Source organism: Xylocopa sonorina, chromosome 13, assembly GCF_050948175.1.
Source record: "Xylocopa sonorina isolate GNS202 chromosome 13, iyXylSono1_principal, whole genome shotgun sequence".
NCBI classification, from domain to species: Eukaryota; Metazoa; Arthropoda; class Insecta; order Hymenoptera; family Apidae; genus Xylocopa; species Xylocopa sonorina.
Window position 1 is genome coordinate 2,712,391 of NC_135205.1, and position 20,417 is coordinate 2,732,807.

General features: G+C 38.6%; 2 protein-coding genes across 4 annotated transcripts in view; both read left to right on the plus strand.

Annotated features, from left to right (window-relative positions):
* Ca-ma2d (Ca[2+] channel Muscle-specific alpha2/delta subunit) overlaps window positions 1–1,374 on the plus strand; it is a 212,722-nt gene extending 211,348 nt beyond the window's left edge. For all 3 annotated transcript variants that reach the window (XM_076906405.1, XM_076906404.1, XM_076906406.1), the window contains 2 exons: window positions 342–638; window positions 913–1,374. In XM_076906405.1, coding sequence (XP_076762520.1) covers window positions 342–638; window positions 913–1,206 — 591 coding nt within the window. In that variant the 3' untranslated portion in view covers window positions 1,207–1,374. The remainder of the gene's footprint in view (window positions 1–341; window positions 639–912) is intronic.
* A 1,271-nt stretch (window positions 1,375–2,645) lies between these two features.
* On the plus strand, window positions 2,646–17,811 carry Stj (voltage-dependent calcium channel subunit straightjacket). Its single transcript, XM_076906475.1, has 19 exons — window positions 2,646–2,898; window positions 5,014–5,200; window positions 6,278–6,817; window positions 8,218–8,625; window positions 9,158–9,472; window positions 10,263–10,319; window positions 11,938–12,018; window positions 12,100–12,174; window positions 12,467–12,571; window positions 12,637–12,708; window positions 12,790–12,937; window positions 13,529–13,595; window positions 13,687–13,856; window positions 14,284–14,407; window positions 14,795–14,827; window positions 15,464–15,738; window positions 16,149–16,492; window positions 16,563–16,793; window positions 17,337–17,811. Exons 1-19 carry the CDS (start codon window positions 2,816–2,818, stop codon window positions 17,727–17,729), a joined length of 3,708 nt encoding a protein of 1,235 aa, XP_076762590.1. The 5' UTR covers window positions 2,646–2,815; the 3' UTR covers window positions 17,730–17,811.
* The last annotated feature ends 2,606 nt before the right edge of the window (window positions 17,812–20,417 follow it).

Here is a 20,417-nt window from a genome sequence, read left to right on the forward strand (position 1 = left end):
ATATCGCATGCTGTGACTCCTAATGTAAAGTTCCGCTACGATGGAAAAGCTTGTTAGGGAAGCTCTATATCTTTTGAGGATCGTTCGAGCGCGAGATAAAGTTCTACGGAGCCCTAAAAACAAGCGAAACAAATAATCGAAAAGTTCCGCTGAAAGCTGCAACGGATCCGTTTCTTGGTTATATATTTCTAATTCGCGCGGGGAGTTTCGTCGAAGAAAAAGTTCCGGCGGATAGTCCGCGCAACTTGCCGCCGGAATGTTTTCGCGTTAAAAACAAAATGAGGAACTCTACAGGGATGGGTGAACAAAAGTTTCTCAAAAGAACAAAACCGTGTCCGTAGCGTATCGAGGATGCGGCCAGCACTCTGATGAACCCGTTTATGTACGTATGGAAACTGTTGCTCTGGTTTCTGCTGCGTCTGACGTGGTTCACGACCCAGTTCGTGAACTTGCCAGTCGGCTACGCCAAAGTTCACGCCGACGAGGACGCTCCGGATCCGCCACCGCCGCCGCGAGCCTACCTCTATCACTATCCTTGCGATCAGAAGAGGACACTTTATATAATGAACAACACGATCGCTGGCCGGGGTATCACGAATCACTCGGATTACTGCTCGAGACCCTTCTACGCTCGCAGGGTCAGTGGTATTTTGATCTGCTCTCTAGTTTTGAAACGAATCTTTACAGGATTATACAAGAAGTTATTTCCAATCAAATATAATACGATAGAAGCGCAAATATGTCGAATAAAAAATTTCTCTAACTGTTAGTTGCCGATTTAAAAAAAAAAAATTCACATTTACTGTCATCAATATAGCTTTTTAGTGATCTTGGACAATTTTAAAAAAATTACAGTTTATTTAATTGAAAATTTATTCGACGTGCATTATAAGCGGGACGAATGATTCGCAGGTGCCACATACGAACTTATTATTGGTGATCATCGATGCGATGTATCCGACCTGTTACAAGAGGCTTGAGATAACACCAGTGAACATTTCACCGCTCGAATACGTGAACGGTTCCGACAGCGCGCCTTGCCATAAAATTCCACTGAACGACCTTAAAAGGAGGCGCCTAGAGGGCTGTTTCACCGAGCACCCCTTGGAGCACGAGATCGAGGACTGTGGTGGGGCATCAGGACTGACCGTATCTCAGTTATTGTTCTCAATTGTTATTGCTAGAGTTTTATGTACACTCGTATGACTGTCCAAAGAAAGAATATTACGCTTTCAATTAATAGCACTGGCTCTTTTGAGTACAACATGAGTTATTACCACGCGAATGGTATACTAACAGTGTTGGCATTTCTTGTGTCAGAAAAGTCTCTGCAATTTCTTATGATAAGAATAAAGTGGATAAAATGTTACTTAGATAAAAATTGATTTATTTGAGAGCAAAATAAGGGGTCACCGGCGAACAGATTTTTGTAATTTCCATATTTAATCTATTAAGGCTGGAAATAGTCTGCCTAGCATTTTGTAAGTCAACCCTCGTTCCTTTTTGTGGACCAAAGACATCCAAGGACAAATCGATCGCGAGGAAGAAAAGAGAGCATAAAGTCTGACGGAATACCCTTCTATCTACGCAAGATACGATTTTCTGGCGGCGTCGCGAAGTCTGTTCATAGGGTGAGAGGAGTTTGCCCTAGAAAATGTTTTGTCCCCACTCCTTCGCAGTTATATGGATCGTAACTCTTATTCTGACTTAATTTCCATTTTCTTATTCTTAATTTCCATTTAGGAAAACTGTACAATTTGTGACGGTAATTATTTATATAGGAGCAGAATTACTGGTACATCAATTCATATTTTAGAGTGATTGATATTCGCTATATAATGCTGACTTATTGGATTCCCAATCTCCTCTTTTCTGCCGGTCGAAGAATATCAGAAAGCCAAGGACAATTTTTTCTCAATACTGGACAATTAAAGATCACACATTATAATTGTAAATACAATACATATGTAGAATATGACCAACTTAGTAAGTAGTGTTTACATTTATAACAATTTTAAATTAAAATATCATTAGTACCAGGAGTACTAATTAGAATACTACAATAGAATCTTGATCACTAAAACACCGATCAACTAAAAAGAATCGCTAAAGTTTTGTTTAATATAAATACTTGTTCACATATTTTCATCTTCTTTAATTATTCAATCAAGATTCTAGTAGTAACTATCTTTCTAATCCCATCAGTAATCAGTCTCTAAAATTTTCCATTATTTTAAGAGGTCCAAGAGAAAACATCTTTCATCAACGTATAAAAAATTCGCAAACTCCAACGCTTGCCCTCATCCCGAAGATTCACAAAATCTACATCCACTGGTCCAACAAGCGAAGAATTTCATTGGGAGCTTCGTGGTACTCCGTTCGTTGGTTCCCCCAACGAACCGTCTCGATGCGAGGAGAAGAAACCGGGACGAACAGGAACGGGCCGGGTGCGGGCCTTATTTTTCCAAGAGACAAACACTGCTATCAATTTCGTAGGGGCGCTTACTATACGAGCGGCGACACGGCGTCGGGACGTCTCTCCGTCCTCGCGGCATCGCATCGCGCGCAAGCTCCGCGTCCATATCCGCGTCGATCGATAAACGCACGCGAGTACCTTACGATGTTAGGAGTGGAACGGTGCGCGCACTGCATGGCGACGACGTCAGCGGCAACGACGGCGGCGACAGACACGACGTCGAAGACGACTACGGCCGGCCCGGAGTATCCTTAATGTCAGACGCGAGCCACCTCTCGGCCTCAGTTTTGTTTACCGTGTCCTCGCGTAAACAGCGGAGCGCCGGCGAACACCAGAGTTATGAGGCCCCGTTTCCTGCCAGCTATCGTCATCCTGATCCTGATCGAGGCACCCGACCGTGGTGACAGCATACTGTACAACTCGTAAGTCGATCGAGCTAATTCTGAACAGTTTTACGGAGAATTCGTCTGATGTGTGTTCAGCACTTGTATGCTCGAATTTTGATATAGGCTGGGAGGACCGTTGGAATTGTCACGGGTTTATTTACTCGGTCGGTCGACGTGCGCCCACTCTTTACCTAGCAAACGGAAAACGTGGACGTTGGAACACGTTTTTCGCGCTTGGCTTATTTTCTATTAAAGAACGTTTCTTTGCTCATTTTGTTACAAATTGTTCGCGATGATCGGTAAATTATATTTTTAGATTGCTCTCGAGGAAAAATTTCTAAGACTTCTGCATAGTGTCAAAATTGTTTGGTACACAAAGAAAGCGTTTTTAATATGTTTCTGATTAATTTATATACTCTGTGCGTTGGAAAGGCGAACTTTTCGAATAATTGGTTCCTTTCCAATTTCAATGATGTTTAAAATACGTTGCAGAACTTAATATTTTGTACGACTTTTCCTGTACGTGTAATCAGCAGTTGACATTAATTTCTGAAATGTTTGTAAAAAAGAATCGCTATCGTAACAGTAAATTCTGTGTGAAAGTAATAGCGTTAGTATTGCTTATTGGTAGCTTCGCGATATACTTTTTGTTTATAGCTTATAAAAACAAAGCTTCCATGTGTGGGGACCAGATTGAGTTCAACTGAAAGCTCCATGCATACCTGTAAATACGAGACTCTAAGAAATGTCTGTTATTAAATACTGTAACTAGCAACTGATCACCTAAACATCTCGTTTATATCTGCACAGTGGAATTTGAAAGTTAACCCAACTGGTAATCCAATATTCGCGAGTCGAATTAATTCACCTGCGAGTATTGAATTAAAGCTGAGTTATTCTTTAAGTTACGATTACGTTGTATGTAACCAACACTTCTTGAGATATGTTCGCATCGAACAGAAATGGAACACTCGGGAGCTGTTCGCAAACATAAACAGTAGCGTACCCGTATCGATGCTAGCAAACAGTTTGCGAACAGATCAAAAGCGGTAATTTTGCGAACAGATCCTTTGATGTATCGTCTCTCGAGCGAACACTGTTCACGGTTCACTGACTTGTTCTCTAAATGATGCTCACTGTTCGTAAAAGTGTTCACACAAACGTAATTCGCGAACTGCAGTGTCCACCCGATATCGTATATGCAGGTGTGAACAGAGCTTTCGTCCGAAATCAAGCTTCACACACCCACTACGTTACAAACAAGAGATAAAGTGTGAAGTTACCAGCATCCAATACTAATGCGTGCCTTCTTGCGGGCTTAAATCAGTGTAGTAATACCTATCTTTCTTTACAAATCTTGGAAACTAAAGCCAATCGCCAGCTATATGTATAGAAAGAACTTTAAAATGTTGAACTCTATGTATTTTAAAACCATCAAGATCAAAGGGGATGTAACTGTTCATATGTTGAAAGTCATTTGCATCGTTTTTGAGAAATTTTTAGTGGTGGACTTTGGCAGTGGAAATCGTTTACTATGACAAAGAAATGGCGTTTCTGATTTGCTTTAGAAATCGTTTGTTGCTTTTACTGGAAACTTAGAATTACTAATTGATACTAGGAAGATTGTAAATACTGTCCATAGACATTCAATGCCTGAAATTGTGGAATCTTCTTGAAGTTTGAGAGAATATAATATATGCTCAATATTGTACAATATGTACTTTGAACTAATTAAATATTATTAGCGAAAGCGATTGATTAATAACATTTTTATAGATAGCATCCTATGTATTGCAGCGAAGGCAGTTTGTTAAATGTTTGGGGAACTATTAACTGGCAAAATTCAAAGGGAAAGTTTTAAATTGGGGGTTCGCACTTTCTCCTTAGAAGTTCCAGTCGATCAGCGACATGGAACTTTTGGAAGCATAGCTAAGTTTCGTACCACTGTGCGGCTATAAGTTCAACTTTTAATTCTTCAATTATAGATGGTGTTTCGTACTCCATTTTGCCACGTTGCAAACAGCTTTATGACTCATTTATAAGCTCCCACAATACTGTATCGGAGTTATGCAAGAATTAGATCGATATTCGAATAAAACGATCATTGTATATTATAACCATATAATAATTTTAAGTTTATTCTCAATGCAGAGTGAAATCATGGGCGCAGAAATTGGGTTTCGAGCTCTCACAGTTGGGGACGTACGTGACCAACGTGAAGAAGTTCCACGAGAGTTACAAACAGGCTGTGGTGAAGCCACGTGATGGTAACGCTCTTGTCCACGAGATCGCCAAAGACATCAAGGCCATGATGGAATCCAAAATATCAGCTATCAAGGTATTCTAATCCATCTGACGTTAGAAAACAGATCCAAAATTACCAATCGTTTTTTAAACTACAAATTACGATATTCCAAATATATTTTGTCGATGTAAAAAAGGGATAAGAATCTAATTGTCGGTGCTTTCAAAGAAATATAGGATAGCAAGTTTCGGGACTACTACGGATTTCAATTATGTGCTTGCATTAACGGTTTAAGGACATGCAAAGAGCAGCAAGCGGCAAGTGTCTTCATTTGGACCAGTAACATCATATGAGCGGTCAAATTATATTCTTATTACAAATTTAACGTCTCATCCTCTCGAGCTTTACCACATTCTGATATTATTCTTTCAAACGTTTTGATAGGAAATGAAGCATACCCTCTAAAAAATACCTACTGCAATCGAATTCGTAAAGAGTACTAAATCTGCAAAGGGAGAACTTTAATAATCATCTTTCCAAAGCAAGAAAATGCATTATATGAGTATTTGAAACTCTGTATAACAGATGGCATTTTTTGTTTTGCTAAACAGGACCATTTAAAAGAATTACTTTAGTCAACTATTCCTGTTTAATTTACGTAATTTTATTAGAGAAAGAGATGGAGATAATCATAAATGAATGTAGAGATTATGTATTTAGATTAAAGTTCATTGTATGACCAAAATGTTTGTTTTATGGTCAAAATTGCATTCAAGTATTCTATTAATCAATTAATCTACAAGAAGAAGGCAGATATAATGATAAATTCACTCAAGCAGCCTCTGGCATTAGAAACGACTTCACGAATATATACCTTTGGCATTTTGGACATTAAATTTTGTATACAAACGCTTTTAAAATATTTCAATAATTCACAAAGTTGCTTGTCCATGCCGCAATTGCTGTATGCACTATTTCATACAGATCCAAACCTTTGATTTTTTCTTGCCACTTGTCGTCCTTTACATGATCACAACTTAAATAATCTTAGACATACTACTTTCTACTTATCATTCCTTTTTGATGAAAAAAATGATCTATCCAATAGTTATTTTGAAAAAGAAAACAAGTATTCACCGCGTTAATTTCATGTTTAACGTGTTGTTTTAGAGAATTATGGATGTCGCGGAAACGTCAGCCTTATCCGCCCCCGACGTTGACCCCCCAGAGTCCTACACATTCACTAACGCAAAGAACAACACGATCAAGCTGAAATACAGCGCCCACTTCGGTGGCCAAGTCAATTTGACCATGTCAACGGTGCACGTCCCGACGAACGTCTACGAACGGGCATCTAACGTAGTCAGAGCGATCAAATGGTCCGAAGAGTTGGACAAAACCTTCATCAACAATTACGAGCAAGATCCCTCCCTATCTTGGCAGTATTTTGGCAGTGCGACAGGTTTTATGAGGCAGTATCCAGCTATGAACTGGTACATGGAACCCGTGGATCTGTTCGACTGTAGAACTAGAAGCTGGTACATCGAGGCTGCTACCAGTCCAAAGGACGTTCTCATCTTGATCGATACTTCCGGCAGCATGACTGGAATTCGCAGAGAAATCGCCAGACACGTGGTGAACAATATCCTGGATACACTTGGAAACAACGATTTTGTCAATATCATCACGTTCTCCAACGTCACCAAAGAGGTAATTAGCTTAAAACAATCTACAAATTATTCTTTTATTTTGTTCTTAAATAACTTGTAAGATAAAATAGTGTTTTTACCTTCTTTTTTCTGTATGTAGATAACTATTGCCATTCGTGATACTTTGGGTTGTTTGAATTGTGCTGTGCAGGATATTTCTGAAAATTTACGGCCAATTGTTATTAATTTCCTTAACGTAGGTTTTGCTTGCTTTTTTTTAGGGACAAGGAAGAACTTGAGAATCTTTCTTTGTGATAAAGTATATGATTTCCACGTGATTTTCGAATATACAATGTTAACGAACATTGATTTAGAATGAAAGTTTTTAGGATACTAATTAACGATATTATGTTATACAAAATGCAATAGTGCATGGGTATAAGTCATTGAAAGTCAGACATATGCACTTTACTTTTTACTATTTAATTTTAGAGCTCTTTTCTTAAAAGCTTGATTTTACCATTAAAAGCAAAAATGAAGATGTTTAGAAAAATACTATTATATTTATTCATTTATTTTTATGAAGTATAGAGAAATTTTCAAATGTTGTTCAAATGTGCTTCAGTAAAATAATAGAAAATACATATTGACATCTCGAGTCACTGATTGAATTTTATTTTTATTGATAACATAAAGCTTTAAGAAAGGAATAAAAGTCCAAAAGTTTAAATTTAAAAAAAATTAATAAATTGATAATTATCATAGATAGAATTAATACGATCTAATATTTAACAAGAAAAGAACCCAATTATCCGTCTTTGATTCTAATAATTTTTTGTAAAATAAATATTATTTAATTGGATAATTATGAAATATTAGTTCTAATTACTCCAAAATTACCAAGCGATAAGCAATGAAACTTAATTGTCTCTTAGATATACTATAAACGTGAAGATTATCGAAATTACTCTAATACAAGACGATTACGTGGCTTATAAATCATTCATTTCACAGTATATATCTCTTTCTTGTTTTAGAATTTTAATTTGCATTAAAACTAATTTGCACGCAGTAATTGACGAGGTGAATTTATTGTTACAGCTTGTTGTTTATTATTCGTAGTTTTTTCTATGTATCACACGTAACATTTATCACAACGCTTAAAAATTTATCTCTGATTTACGTGTCACATAATTGTTCCACCTTATCAACGCTACTTCCATCTAAAAGGTAACTTGAACACACGTAACTTGAACTGCTTATATCGTGTAATGTCCTATCCTGTAAATCATCAAGTTATCTACACTTACTATTTCACATATCATTAGGGCATTAAACATCAGTGTATATATATACTATCATGTTGTACAAATTCGTTGAAATCAAAGATGAACAATTGATTCTACTTTTGTTAATACGTAATATTACTATGGACGAAAACAAATAGAAACGACGTTTCAGGTGGTGCCATGTTTCAACGACACCCTCGTCCAGGCAAATTTAGCAAACGTGAGGGAATTAAAGAGAGCCATCCTGAATCTAGACACAGAGAAAATCGCGAACTTCTCGCTTGCCTTGAGCACGGCATTCGAGCTTCTTGAAACTTATCGAACGGAGAGGGAGGGTGCCAGGTGCAACCAAGCGATCATGCTGATAACAGACGGCGTTCCTTACAATTATAAAGAGATTTTCGAAACTTACAATTGGAAGGACAATCCTAGTGAACCATTCAAAGCGGACATGCCGGTCAGAATGTTCACTTATCTGATTGGTAGAGAAGTGGCGGATGTCAAGGAGGTCCAGTGGATGGCATGTGCCAATAGAGGCTACTTCGTACACCTTTGCACCTTGGCTGAAGTCAGAGAAGAGGTAGTTCAATGTTTTGCATGTTAAATTACTTAATATTTGTATACACGTCCCATTTGAGTATTAATTAATTTATATATATGAAAATGGACAATAATTGTCTGTATAATATACTATTCTTATGCTCCACTAAATTTGCACTGCCGTAGATTAATGAGAATTATATGCATACAAATATACTTGCTGGTGCTTCGATTTTAGTATCAGTTATCAACATTTGTAAGAAAATCTGAGGGTTGATTATGCAATTAAATGGTTAAACAATTTTTGAATCTTTGACAAGCAAACAGTAAACGCAGATTAAAGATTCAATACCTCGCATGTGATTTTTAGAAAACAGAATAATTGAATCATTTTTTATTTTATCAAAAACCATCTTTCTCTAGATTAAGGATTGATTTTAGTTTCCTACGTTCTTAATTAGTAACGCTGAAACTTCAAAATGTTATCCCTGTTAGAACCGTGACTTCTTTTATTTATTATCTCGATACCTTTTCTCAAATCATTGGTGTAATAGATAAATCGCGGTTCGTAGGTTCTTAAATACGTTCCTGTGATGGCAAGACCGTTGGTCCTTGGTCGTACGGATCATCCGACGATCTGGACCCCGGTCTACGCCGACGTAACGGATCCAAAGATGACCGATTGGCTGTGGGAGCAAAGGGAGAGCGAGGAGCAGAAGGAGAGGTTCCTCAGGCTTCACAGGAGAAAAAATTTGTTCAATACGGAAGAACGGGACCGGAGGTTCGTGAAGAAACAGAAAAAGTCGCACGAGCAAGGCAGCGATCTTCAGGAATACAGGCTGATGACTTCGGTTAGCATGCCGGTGTTCGATCGACGAGAGAACGCGGTAAGATTTCACCCTCTCGCATCGTTCAATTGCGAAAACTGACTCTCTGCAAACGTACCAAGACACGACAAATGTTCGATTCAAATGGTCCACGTTAGGATCTCCGAGCGAACCGTACGTTCTCGTGCAAAAAAAAAGACTACCCTACCGTCTCGAAAGGTGAACATCGAGCCAGAAATGACCGTGGAAAGATTTCGAAATTCAATGCAATCATACGCCAGTATCAAGCATCGACTGATGCTATGGTGTGGCGCGATAGGCAACGTCCACGAACAAAGAGATTCAGCTTCAGGTCTCTATAAAATTAACTTGGAACTCTTGTTATTATCGAGAGCAGATTAACTTTATCATCGCTGTATGCCAGATTACTATTAACCCCGTTCTATTAATAACTGCTTACGGTGGGACACACGTAGACTCGTGTACTCGCGTTCGCTCGTTGGTAAATAGAAACACCGATCGTTTGCTCTCGTTCAAACCACCGCTGTTAACTTAAATGGACGATCCTCGAGATGCTAGCCGTATGTTGCATCGAATGGAATCGAATTAACGTTAGTGGTATTATCGAGACAGGCAATTGCTCGCAATCATCGTTCCACTCATGACAATCGCCCTTCTCACCCCTTCGCCTTCTTTCGCTTTCGATCGATCCCGTAACGTTATATCGACACGTGTCGTCGTGTTACCCTCTTCCCCCCATAGGCGGTACAAATGTTTATCCGCGCGAAACCACCCCCGCAACGAGCGCATTCTTTTTTTCCTTTGATTTTAAGTTCCTGTTTGTCCACAGAACATCACAAGGCAGGTGCTGGTGAACGAAGCGTACTGGGTGACAGAGACAAGAGAGGTTGGCAGCTAAAACAAAGCACACAAACAACATTGTTTCAATGCATAGAGCCCTGTAACCCCCCCTCCCCATTCACCCCTTTTTTTGTATTCAACCACGCGGCTCGACCTTCCCTGATTTCCACGCTCGTTACTTGCAGACGATAGAAATACTTTAATCAAAGTATTTTTACTTTAATAAATAATTTAATACAATTAAATTATAATCTTTATGCGAGTCAAGAGAGATTTGTGAGTACGATAGGAACTGCTAACTTGAAATGACGATCGGATATAATATATAGTTTGCAATAGATTTGCTCAGTGCCAACTGATCAGCTTAAATCCTATTAAATTCAGTGTCTCGATGTTAGAACTAACTTACTTCTTTACTCGAATTTAGAATATAGTGAAGAAAGTCGATAGTGGAAATCCAGGGGCGATGTCGATGCCGTGCAACAGTTTTTCGTTCCATTTAGGTCCACGTTCGTCTCTCTGGTATCTTACTTTGGTCTAATATTAGTACTGGACTTAGTTTAATCATTAGGTAGGTTTAGGTACATTAGTCTACCCTGTGCCCTGTTCGAGACGAGTAGAAAAAACGGATAATCCTGCCCGCCTGTTGGATTGCGATCGGCGATACTTCCTCCTAACATTGCCATTATTATTATTATTTCTTATCGTTATTATTATTATTAATATTATTATTATTATTATCGTTACTCGTTGTTATTAGTATTATTATTAACATCGTTATTATTATTGTTATTAACGTTATTATTATAGTTATCTTTATTATTATTATTATTGTTATTATTATCGTTGTTGTTGGTATTATTATTATTATTATTATTATTATTATTGATACTATTAATATTAGTATTATTATTACAATTATTATTATTACTATTATTGAGACTCGTAGAAAAACTTCTGCTACTGCAGCGATTATACGTATACGTATACTGAATATAAACGAGAATATCTTTGATTGATTATAAAACGAATATTAAGCACACATGTACACACGGTACGATTTTCTTGAGTGCTAGATTTCGCTAGACGAGTAATACAGTAGATTTAATTAAAACGCCATTTCGATGACCGTCCCCTTTTCTGTGAATAAGCTACTAGTTGAGACCAAAGAATTAGCAGAACTAAATTGAACTTCCCCTCTAATCTGCGGCTGATGCCTACGCAGTTACAAGAGATCACGTTGCTAGTAGGTTCTCAAGACAGGTGTACGGTTGTCGAAACGGAAACGGCGTGGCTAATTGTGATTTGATTATTTAAACACTTAGGACAGCCTGCGTCAAACGTTCATTGTTCTTATTGTGTATCGTTATTATTGAGAAAGTAGTTGAACTAGTTATACGTCCAGCAGTATCGTGAGTGAATATTATTATTAGTATTATTATTATTGCTATTCGTTTTTCTTTTCTTTTTTAGTAACCATCGTTTTTTAATACTAGAACATGTGTCGTTAGACGAATTCATTGTGATAGCGTTTATATTGGAGAAAGGTAGATATGCTTATGGTTATGCGACTTGGGATGATGATGACTCGTAATTGATTTAAACACACGTAACCGATACCTACGCTGGATCTGACTAAAACGCCGCGATGATTGTTTGCGCAGACACGAATCGCCGATCTGCTCGGTGTCGCCGGCACGGACGTCCCTATCGAGGAGATACAGAAGCTCATGATGCCACATTTGGCGAGTATACTCAATACACTTACTTATTACAAAGTACAAATTAGCGCTGCGCTCATTCCTGTCTCTTATTCTTGAAAACAGCTCGGCGTAAACGGATACGCGTTTATAGTGACCAACAATGGTTTCATCCTGATTCATCCTGACCTTCGACCAGTGGTAAGGTTCACGATTTTAAGGATCCTTCGTTCTTTCGTCGATACAACGTCCAATACCATTCGAATCCGTGCCATTTGAAATGTAACTTTGGAATGTTTGCAGAGTTACTCTGAAGTTGCTTGAATGACATTTCAAAGTTACCTTAAGGGCGTTTGAATGCCATTGAGAAAAAGTAAAAGTATCAATCAATGAATGTTTCGAAGATATTTGAATATTATCGAGAGGTCGTCATTGTCCTTTACAATCGCATGACAATCATTGAAGGCTATTTACTTATATAATGGGATTACAGTTTCAGGGGATCCTAAAACCAGCGTACAATAGCGTCGATATGGCGGAGGTCGAGCTGATGGATCAGGACAGAGGGCCAAGGGAATTCGAAGAAGGTATCATTATGGTAAGTCTTGGGCTGTACTGTTGGAAAATGAAAATTACGTCTCTGAATGATAATTCCGTCCATAGCTTCGGAACGACGTAGTAAATCAAACGAACGGTAGCGTGACGCTGCACACGAAGTATCATTACGATGATATGGTGAGTCGTATAACGAGCAAGGTCAATTAGATCGAGATTATTAACGTTCAAGTTTTTCTATTCCCCATGAAATGTCTGAAGAAACGTGTGGGCAGAGTGAAGAGGAAGTACGACTACACAGGTATACCAAACACTCCCTTTACGGTGGTGGTCAGTCTGCCGGAACATGACCACACCGGAAGTTATCGCGTGCACGCAACCGAGGAAATACACCGTGCGCATATCACTGGTAACGTATCCAATCCTCATGGTATCTCATGACAACGACAAAGGCGACGATCGTTAACCGACGACTGAATAAGTCTTCCCCCAAAGAGAGGGTGCCAAAAGTATTTGCATGCCAGAAATCGTGCGATGCCACCAGAGGCCGTGATTCAAAAGCCACGGACGCATCTGCGGACGCTGAACTTTCAATAACCGTCTTGATAACGCCGTCTCGAAACTTTCGAACAACTCTCGTAAATGGCCGTTCGTTGTTTTATTCAATAGCGGACGTATCCAGCGGGGAAGCTCGATAGAAGTTAGATTGCAAACTTTTCGCAGCGTCGCGCAAAGTTACGGAAGAAACTGTCCACCTATATAATCGAAAAGCCCATAGGGATAAAGTTTTCTCTTCCCCCTGAACGTGCGACGGTCGAGAACGTTCAATCTCTCAATTCAATTCTCGGGAAATCTCCCATTATTTTCCTCCTTTTCAAATAGTTCCTCTTAAAGTTCCCAACTTGCAACTCGACCCGATTCCATCGATGGTCTTTGTCGTTGTATTCACACTTTCTAATATCTGGTTTCCAAATTTTAATCAAATTATTACGTAAAACAGGTAAAAACGTGTCTGAGTATTTCAATGGTACAAACTGGCTGGTGCATCCCAATTGGTTGTACTGCAAGTAAGCGACGAAAGCATTTTGTTTTACTGTAATTTAGAATATTTTTCTTGTAAACGGTTTAGAAGAATGTTTGCTTCATTTTTCGATACAGATACCACTACGAGGATGAACGATCGCATAATACACCGGAAAAGCAGCTGTTACACTTCTTGGAACGAACCCGCCAGCCAGGCTGGAGATGGAACGACATGAAACAACCATCCCAGCCACCAGAATACTCGGCCACGAGTTCCGGTAACGACACTGACCGTAAATCAAAACGTAACTACTCTGTTACTTCGATTTTATCGCATCCTGCTTGGCTAAAATGTCCTAGCTGAGATATTTCACTCTTGGAATGTCAGAGAACCGTGCACAAAACTGTTAGCGTTACACAGCATTCTCCCAGGAAATGTATCTTTCTCTTTATTATCGTTGTACTCCATAATTCACTGCATCTGTCAACAAAAGTTATTGACTCTATAAATCTACTTTCTAAATTGCAATAGTATTTATTTGTATGTAATATACAGACACTACTATAGTGGTTTTTGGTCCTAAAATGACTTTTGTTAGATAAAAGTCACTATCTGGCCTAAATGCTAAATGCCTAAATAAATGTGTAAATGTCAGTTAGGACAATTAAGCTAAAGAGGTCAGAGTAACTGAAAATAATCTAATCATTAGCGGGTATTTATATTCAAAACAGCTACACCGTACAAAGCGGACAAAGACTCGTATTACTGCGACAGGAATCTTCTGCAGAGTCTGGTGTTCGATGCAAAGGTAACCGAGTGGTTTGCGAACCCCGCTACTGCACGCGAAGAGAAAGGGTGAGCATCAGTGATTTTGTTTAATCTAGGACGAAATGGAACAAGCGTCCCTTGTAGGACGTTATAATCATCGTTAGACTAAAGCACTATGCGAAACTTAATTGTTCTGGAAACGATAGAGTTAGGGTACTCTGTCTCTTCTTGCACGAAAAATTGCTAGAACCGTCAGAAAATGTTTAAAAGAGAAAAAAAAACTGTTCTACGCCATTGTACCATTAAAGTGGTTCAGTAAGACCGTTTTCGGACCCTCTGTGTTTTTACGTTTCTCTGTACAGTTCTTCTCTCATTTCTTTCTTTTCATATTCTTTCTTCTGTCAGGATTTTAACAACAACAAAAGTTCACCCATTTCCTTTTTTACTAATACTGACCACTTTGACGCCATGCAGACCTTTAGCTAGGCTGATGAATCTGCTGCCCAGGTAACGTCCATCACAAACGTACCTTACGTTTTTAGAGAATAACCAGTATGGCTACAATATTTTACCGCTTATTTGTCTATTCAACCATTTGTTCTCCTCCTTTGTACATTTTTCTTTATCTTCATTCATTTTTCTTAATGTCGATTAGTTTTGGTATCCTCATTACTTTATTAAAAACACACGTTTCTGTAAAATTTACCCACGTTCCTTCTGTCTTCAAAAAAGTTCTTACTTCGTTATTTTTTTCATTCCTTGTACAATGTTCAATTAGCAAAAGGTATTATCTTCCAACGACGAAGGTCATCCCTTCAGGATCAGTACTTTGAAGAGGAAGAACATCCTGGTGACCAAAGAACTGGAGGATCTTTTTCATTAATTCTATCTATCTTATACGGTAGTCGTAATTACTCACTTGCAAAGCTCCTTTTAATCTTCCTCAGCAACTTCCAACTAAAAGCAAATATAATGTTCTCAAAACTATAAAAGAAAGCGATGCAAATAAGTTACTAAGTAACAATCAGTATTCGCAATAAATCGCAAGTAATCGCAATACTCTTTTTAGTGAGCAATGTAAAGAATCGATTTTAAGAAAGAATTGTTTCATCTTCAGATTCCCTGATACTATTCTTTTTGTAGGAAAGAGTTCCAACAACGCTTTGGCGTAACCCTCGCCTTCATGGCTACCCACAGCGGTCTGACAAGGTGGCAAGACTTTTTCCTAGACGAAGAGGGCACCGTTCCAGAGGATCATTTCAGCAAGCTGTATCCAAGAGCCATCGACGAGGTTTGGTACAAGCGTGCGGTGGAACAACACTACGTGCAAGCAGACAGTTTCGTCTTTTCTGTGCCAATCGATGTAGAGGGTGCCGACAACAATACCCTTGTCACTGCTAGCCGTGCCATTTTTATTGGTCAGTATATTGTAATTTCCAATTTCTGTGAAATAAACAGAAAATGGAACTTGTAATATTCAAGAATTACTGAATAGCGTAACAGTAACATTAGAAATTAATTCTGAATTTTCCAAGAGAATACAAGGGTTTAAGAATTTCGGGACCCTTTGCGAAGAGCATTATTTTGTGACCTCCACGTACGGTTTAAGAAGTAAATCGTTGTACTTTGTTTGTATATAAATAACCGACTCTGTAATGTACAGAGGGACTCGTAATTCGTGATACAAATAAAGTAAGAGGAATCGCGATAGGCCATTATTAAATTCAGAGTCTCGAGTAAACACAATTATTACAGCAGCCTCAAACCAACTCTGGATATGAAAAGCAGATTTGCACCAAAAAGTTAACCAGAATTCTTTATCTTCCAGAAACTCAAAAAGCAAAGGCGCCGGCAGCAGTCGTAGGTTTCCAATTTCAGCACAGCGCTCTTCAAACTCTCTTCCTAAACACTACGTTCAGCTGCGACGTACATGGGGATTGCCAGACGCATTGTGGCTCGGAAAGCTGGGCTTGTTACTTGATCGACAACAACGGGTACGTGATCGCGGCTGAAAACGAGAACGATACAGGGAAGTTTTTCGGTAAAGTGAGAGGGCCAATCATGACCAGTTTGGTAAAAGAAGGCGTTTTCGAGAGGATCAGGATATTCGATTACCAAGCTGTCTGTTTCAAGAGTACACAGACTAGTAACGACGGAAGCATTTTGCTGACGGTAAGATATTTCACACATTCTGCTTCTTATTTATATTTGTAAAATGTGTGCAATGAATGAAACCCTTTAGCCGTGGAAGAACGCGCAGAGACTGCTTTCGTGGCTCCTCGGTCAAGCAGTCTGGGCTTGGGCCAAAGCTGGAATTTGGCAATCTGAATACGCAGATGCGTATGCTTATCCGAACGGGGAAGAAGACTATTCGGATAACGACGTGAAGCCGCCGGTAGACCCGAAAGACGAAAAATTGTTCGATCAAAAGGTTCTGATTAATCGGACACGTCCAGAAGCTTGCGATCAAGAGGTGAAATCTCATGACATATTAATTATACTGTATGCCATGTCGTGGACGAACAAGAAAAATCTATAGAATTTCTCTATGTATACAGGATATATCCTATTAACATTAACCACCATTTCTGATACATTTTTCAAAGCTAATTAGCATTTAGCTTATTAGAATTCTGTATATAAAAAGTTTAAACAAATTTTTTTTATATAAGATGTCAATTCAACTAGCGCTATATATTTCTAACTTCATAGAATTATAGCTAACGCTCAATTGAATTCTATTTTCTAAAAATTTGCTAAATATCGTATTACCTCTAGAGTTCCATCTACTGCTATCGTCAAATTTTTTTAATAGTTTCATTTACTTAATAAACTTGTTAGTTTCTTAGTCTTAGTCTTGTTTTGAATACGTAATGCGATGCGCAGAAAGTAATTTTTCATATTATCATGTTATACTTTACAGATCTATTAACGATTTTTCTTGTACTTACATTCACGGTGTCTCCTATCGTTTCTAGTAACGAGATTCTATTAGCGTTCCCTTTCATTTCGCCAGGTGCATCTATACTTGCGAAACACGTCGTTCAAATTATTCGATGTAGAATCAGATGTAAAAACAAACTGTATGAGGCCATACATAGTGCAGCCGGTCGACTACAGCAACATGCTCCTTTTGGTCGTGAACATAGACTGCACAGACACGACGATGCCACCATTGAGCGTAATTCCGGAAGAGATAATCTACGAGAACAACTCACTGGTATGCCAGAAGGCGCTTACGTCGCTAAAGCGGAAAAGACCTCAATCGTGTATTCGCACTCATCCGAGGGAGAGCGAGATCAAAGATCTCTGCGGCTTAGCCTCGAACGCGGTACCAAATGTCTACCTCCTCCTTATTTTGTCTGCGGTCTGCGTTCTGGTTCAACGGATCGACTTTACCCGGCATTAATTTTTCAATTAGTGTCGCGTATCAATTAAAAATGCCGACGACGAAACACAGGAGACGATTCAAGTTTCAATAAAACGATTGAAGGGTTCGAAATGCAGAAACTAGTTAGCTCAATTGTTTCATAGCGTCAGTAAACTAAATAGATTAAGTACAATTTTTTACGAAAATCATTCAAATACCATGAGACAAACATACATTGGGATTTGAATAGAAAACGGACGAGAAAGAACCATAAATTTACAGGAAGAAACTATAGCTTGCAACAACAGTGATACATCTTTCATTGATACCTACATCATACAAGGTACAGAACCAAAAGAAGAATCAACAAATGAAAGAATATTTTTGTTAGCTTAACGAAAGATACCGAATTATATTTAGTGAGTTTAGTGTACGTCGCTACTAAAACTGCTTATCGTTAGAGCTTTCTGCATTTCTTTTACTGCGTTGGACCAAAACCGTATCCTATGAATGCCGCATTTACGGCATTCCTCTTCAAACTTCTCATTAGAAGCTTCTTTTTCTCCAACTGTGTCAAAACGAAACCATATTGTACAAACGTCATGTTACACGGGGGTTCAGTGTAACAGAAATATACACGCGATAGTTTTAATAATGCATATACACGAGAGATCAATTTCCGCCGAGAAATAGAGGTTTTCCTACTTTTGCACAGAGCCCTTCAATTAACGGATTGTCGATTCTTTTGACGCGGACTTGATCGTTCGCGATGATCGTTCACGGTGTTCCGTACATAAGTAGATGTCGTTAGAACGTTCCGCGAGATGTTCGCGAAAACGTGTTACCTTTGCCAACGTTTCATTAAATGCTAAACAGAAAAAAAAAGTACAATTGGAAACGGTTCGTTACAATTTGATGGATAGTCTTGTTTCGTTTGAATAGTTATCGCGATTTCAAAATGTTCTAGAGTATTTATAGCGACGCTGTATAGGGGGAAGTTCTATAAGTCCTGGTGCTGTCTCCTCTATCGGTACTTTGATGATGTCGCAGGCAGGGTCTGCGTCTATATTAACCCAGTAACCAAACTATTTACAGTATGCCAGCAGAATGGCAACAGATTTGTGTAAAGTATCGTGATGAATCCAATATCACTTATATCCATATTAAGATCTGTTCACATTCATCAGTGGCATGTACAGTTGATGGTTTTCTGTCCATACGAACACACGCATTTAATTAAACCGACACATCACTGATACGCGTAAACAGACCATCGAGTTCGTATCAATAGATAATTATTATACTAGAAATTATTTTAATCTATCCGCATCAACAAACGCTCAGAGAGAGAAAGAGAGATCAAAATATTTTACAAATATTGATATATCATATTAACAGAAAAAGAAAGACTTGTGAGCAACGATTTGTAACAGTTTTGTTCGGTTGATCCATGTTACAGTAATCTGGGTTTCGCTGTACTTATACTGACATCTGCTATGTATAATATAACCGACTACAACGATTTCTGTATAGAATCTATAGCCTTTCTGTTGACAAAACTGTGGTAGGCATTCGGCGAAATCTGCTAGGACAGATTTTGTGGCTGACTGGGTAATTTGTCCAATCATCGATGTACTTCGAGGATCGTAACGTGTAACGGAGTCAAGGTTGGCGGGATTTAAAATGGGATTTATTGCTCGTGAATCGGTGCCGAACTAGTCCTAAAAAAAAAAACAACCTTACTGCCCGAAACGCAACGCAGTGTCTACTTCGTATGCGTCCCTGCTCTGTTTCTTAGTTTCATCCTTCTTCTCTTAATTCGTGTCCATTGCGTGCTACCGTTACTATCGTGCATTCGATGAATAATCTTTAACGGTACTTAGGTCATAAGGACTAACGAAAGATACCGAATTATAGCAAGATCGAGTAGGGTGTCAGCCAACTGCACATTGTCTCTCTACTTGACCAAGTTTCATGAACACTTTCAGAAGAAAATAGTTGGTATATTAAGATAGTCAAAATTTCACAAGTCATCTCGTATCCAACAGCAGACAAAACCGAAAGAACAAGCGAAGAAAAGATGTATCTCTCTTTTTATAAGAGAAAGTATCCCGACGAGGAATGCTTAACGGAGAAACATAAAATATACTGCTATACAAATTCAGATAATGTCAGTGCTAGTTGCTCTAGAAATCGCAAAATCGACCAATCTATGCGTAGGAGGAGAATACAAGAGTAGTAAAACTGCATACAACGCTTATGACCTGGGATTTGAAGAACGGCACAAAGCAGGAAGTTAATTCGCGCGAGTAACGCTCGTAGGAGGACGCACCTACATTTCGTGGGATAATCGTTGGACGGAAGTTACTACGAAATGATGAAATCACATTTACCACGAGCTTAATTCGTCCCACTCGCTAAATGTTAATTTTTGGAGCGTTCAAGTAGATAGGGTTTTATAAAGAACTGTGTGTACGTGTATGAGAGCAGGGTCGTATACAAGAGTCACACGTTCAGGATACTATGAAACACTCACACAAATACATACACACATACAACATACACACACATATTTTGCGCTTTGTACATTAACCGATGTAAAACGTGTCGTTTGATATTTATAGAGATTACGAATATATTAGTTTTGTATATTAATGTATTATACGAGTTACAAGGATGTGTGCCTTTGGACACGCGGTTACGATTGCGACACAAAACGAAACAAAA

Bases quoted from the DNA above. Each gene is read 5' to 3' on its own strand.
- Stj (XM_076906475.1), top strand. From the start codon at position 2,816: ATGAGGCCCCGTTTCCTGCCAGCTATCGTCATCCTGATCCTGATCGAG. The intron at 12,938-13,528 runs GTAACGTATCCA...TACGTAAAACAG, and splicing joins ACACCGTGCGCATATCACTG to GTAAAAACGTGTCTGAGTAT. The intron at 15,739-16,148 runs GTCAGTATATTG...TTTATCTTCCAG, and splicing joins TAGCCGTGCCATTTTTATTG to AAACTCAAAAAGCAAAGGCG.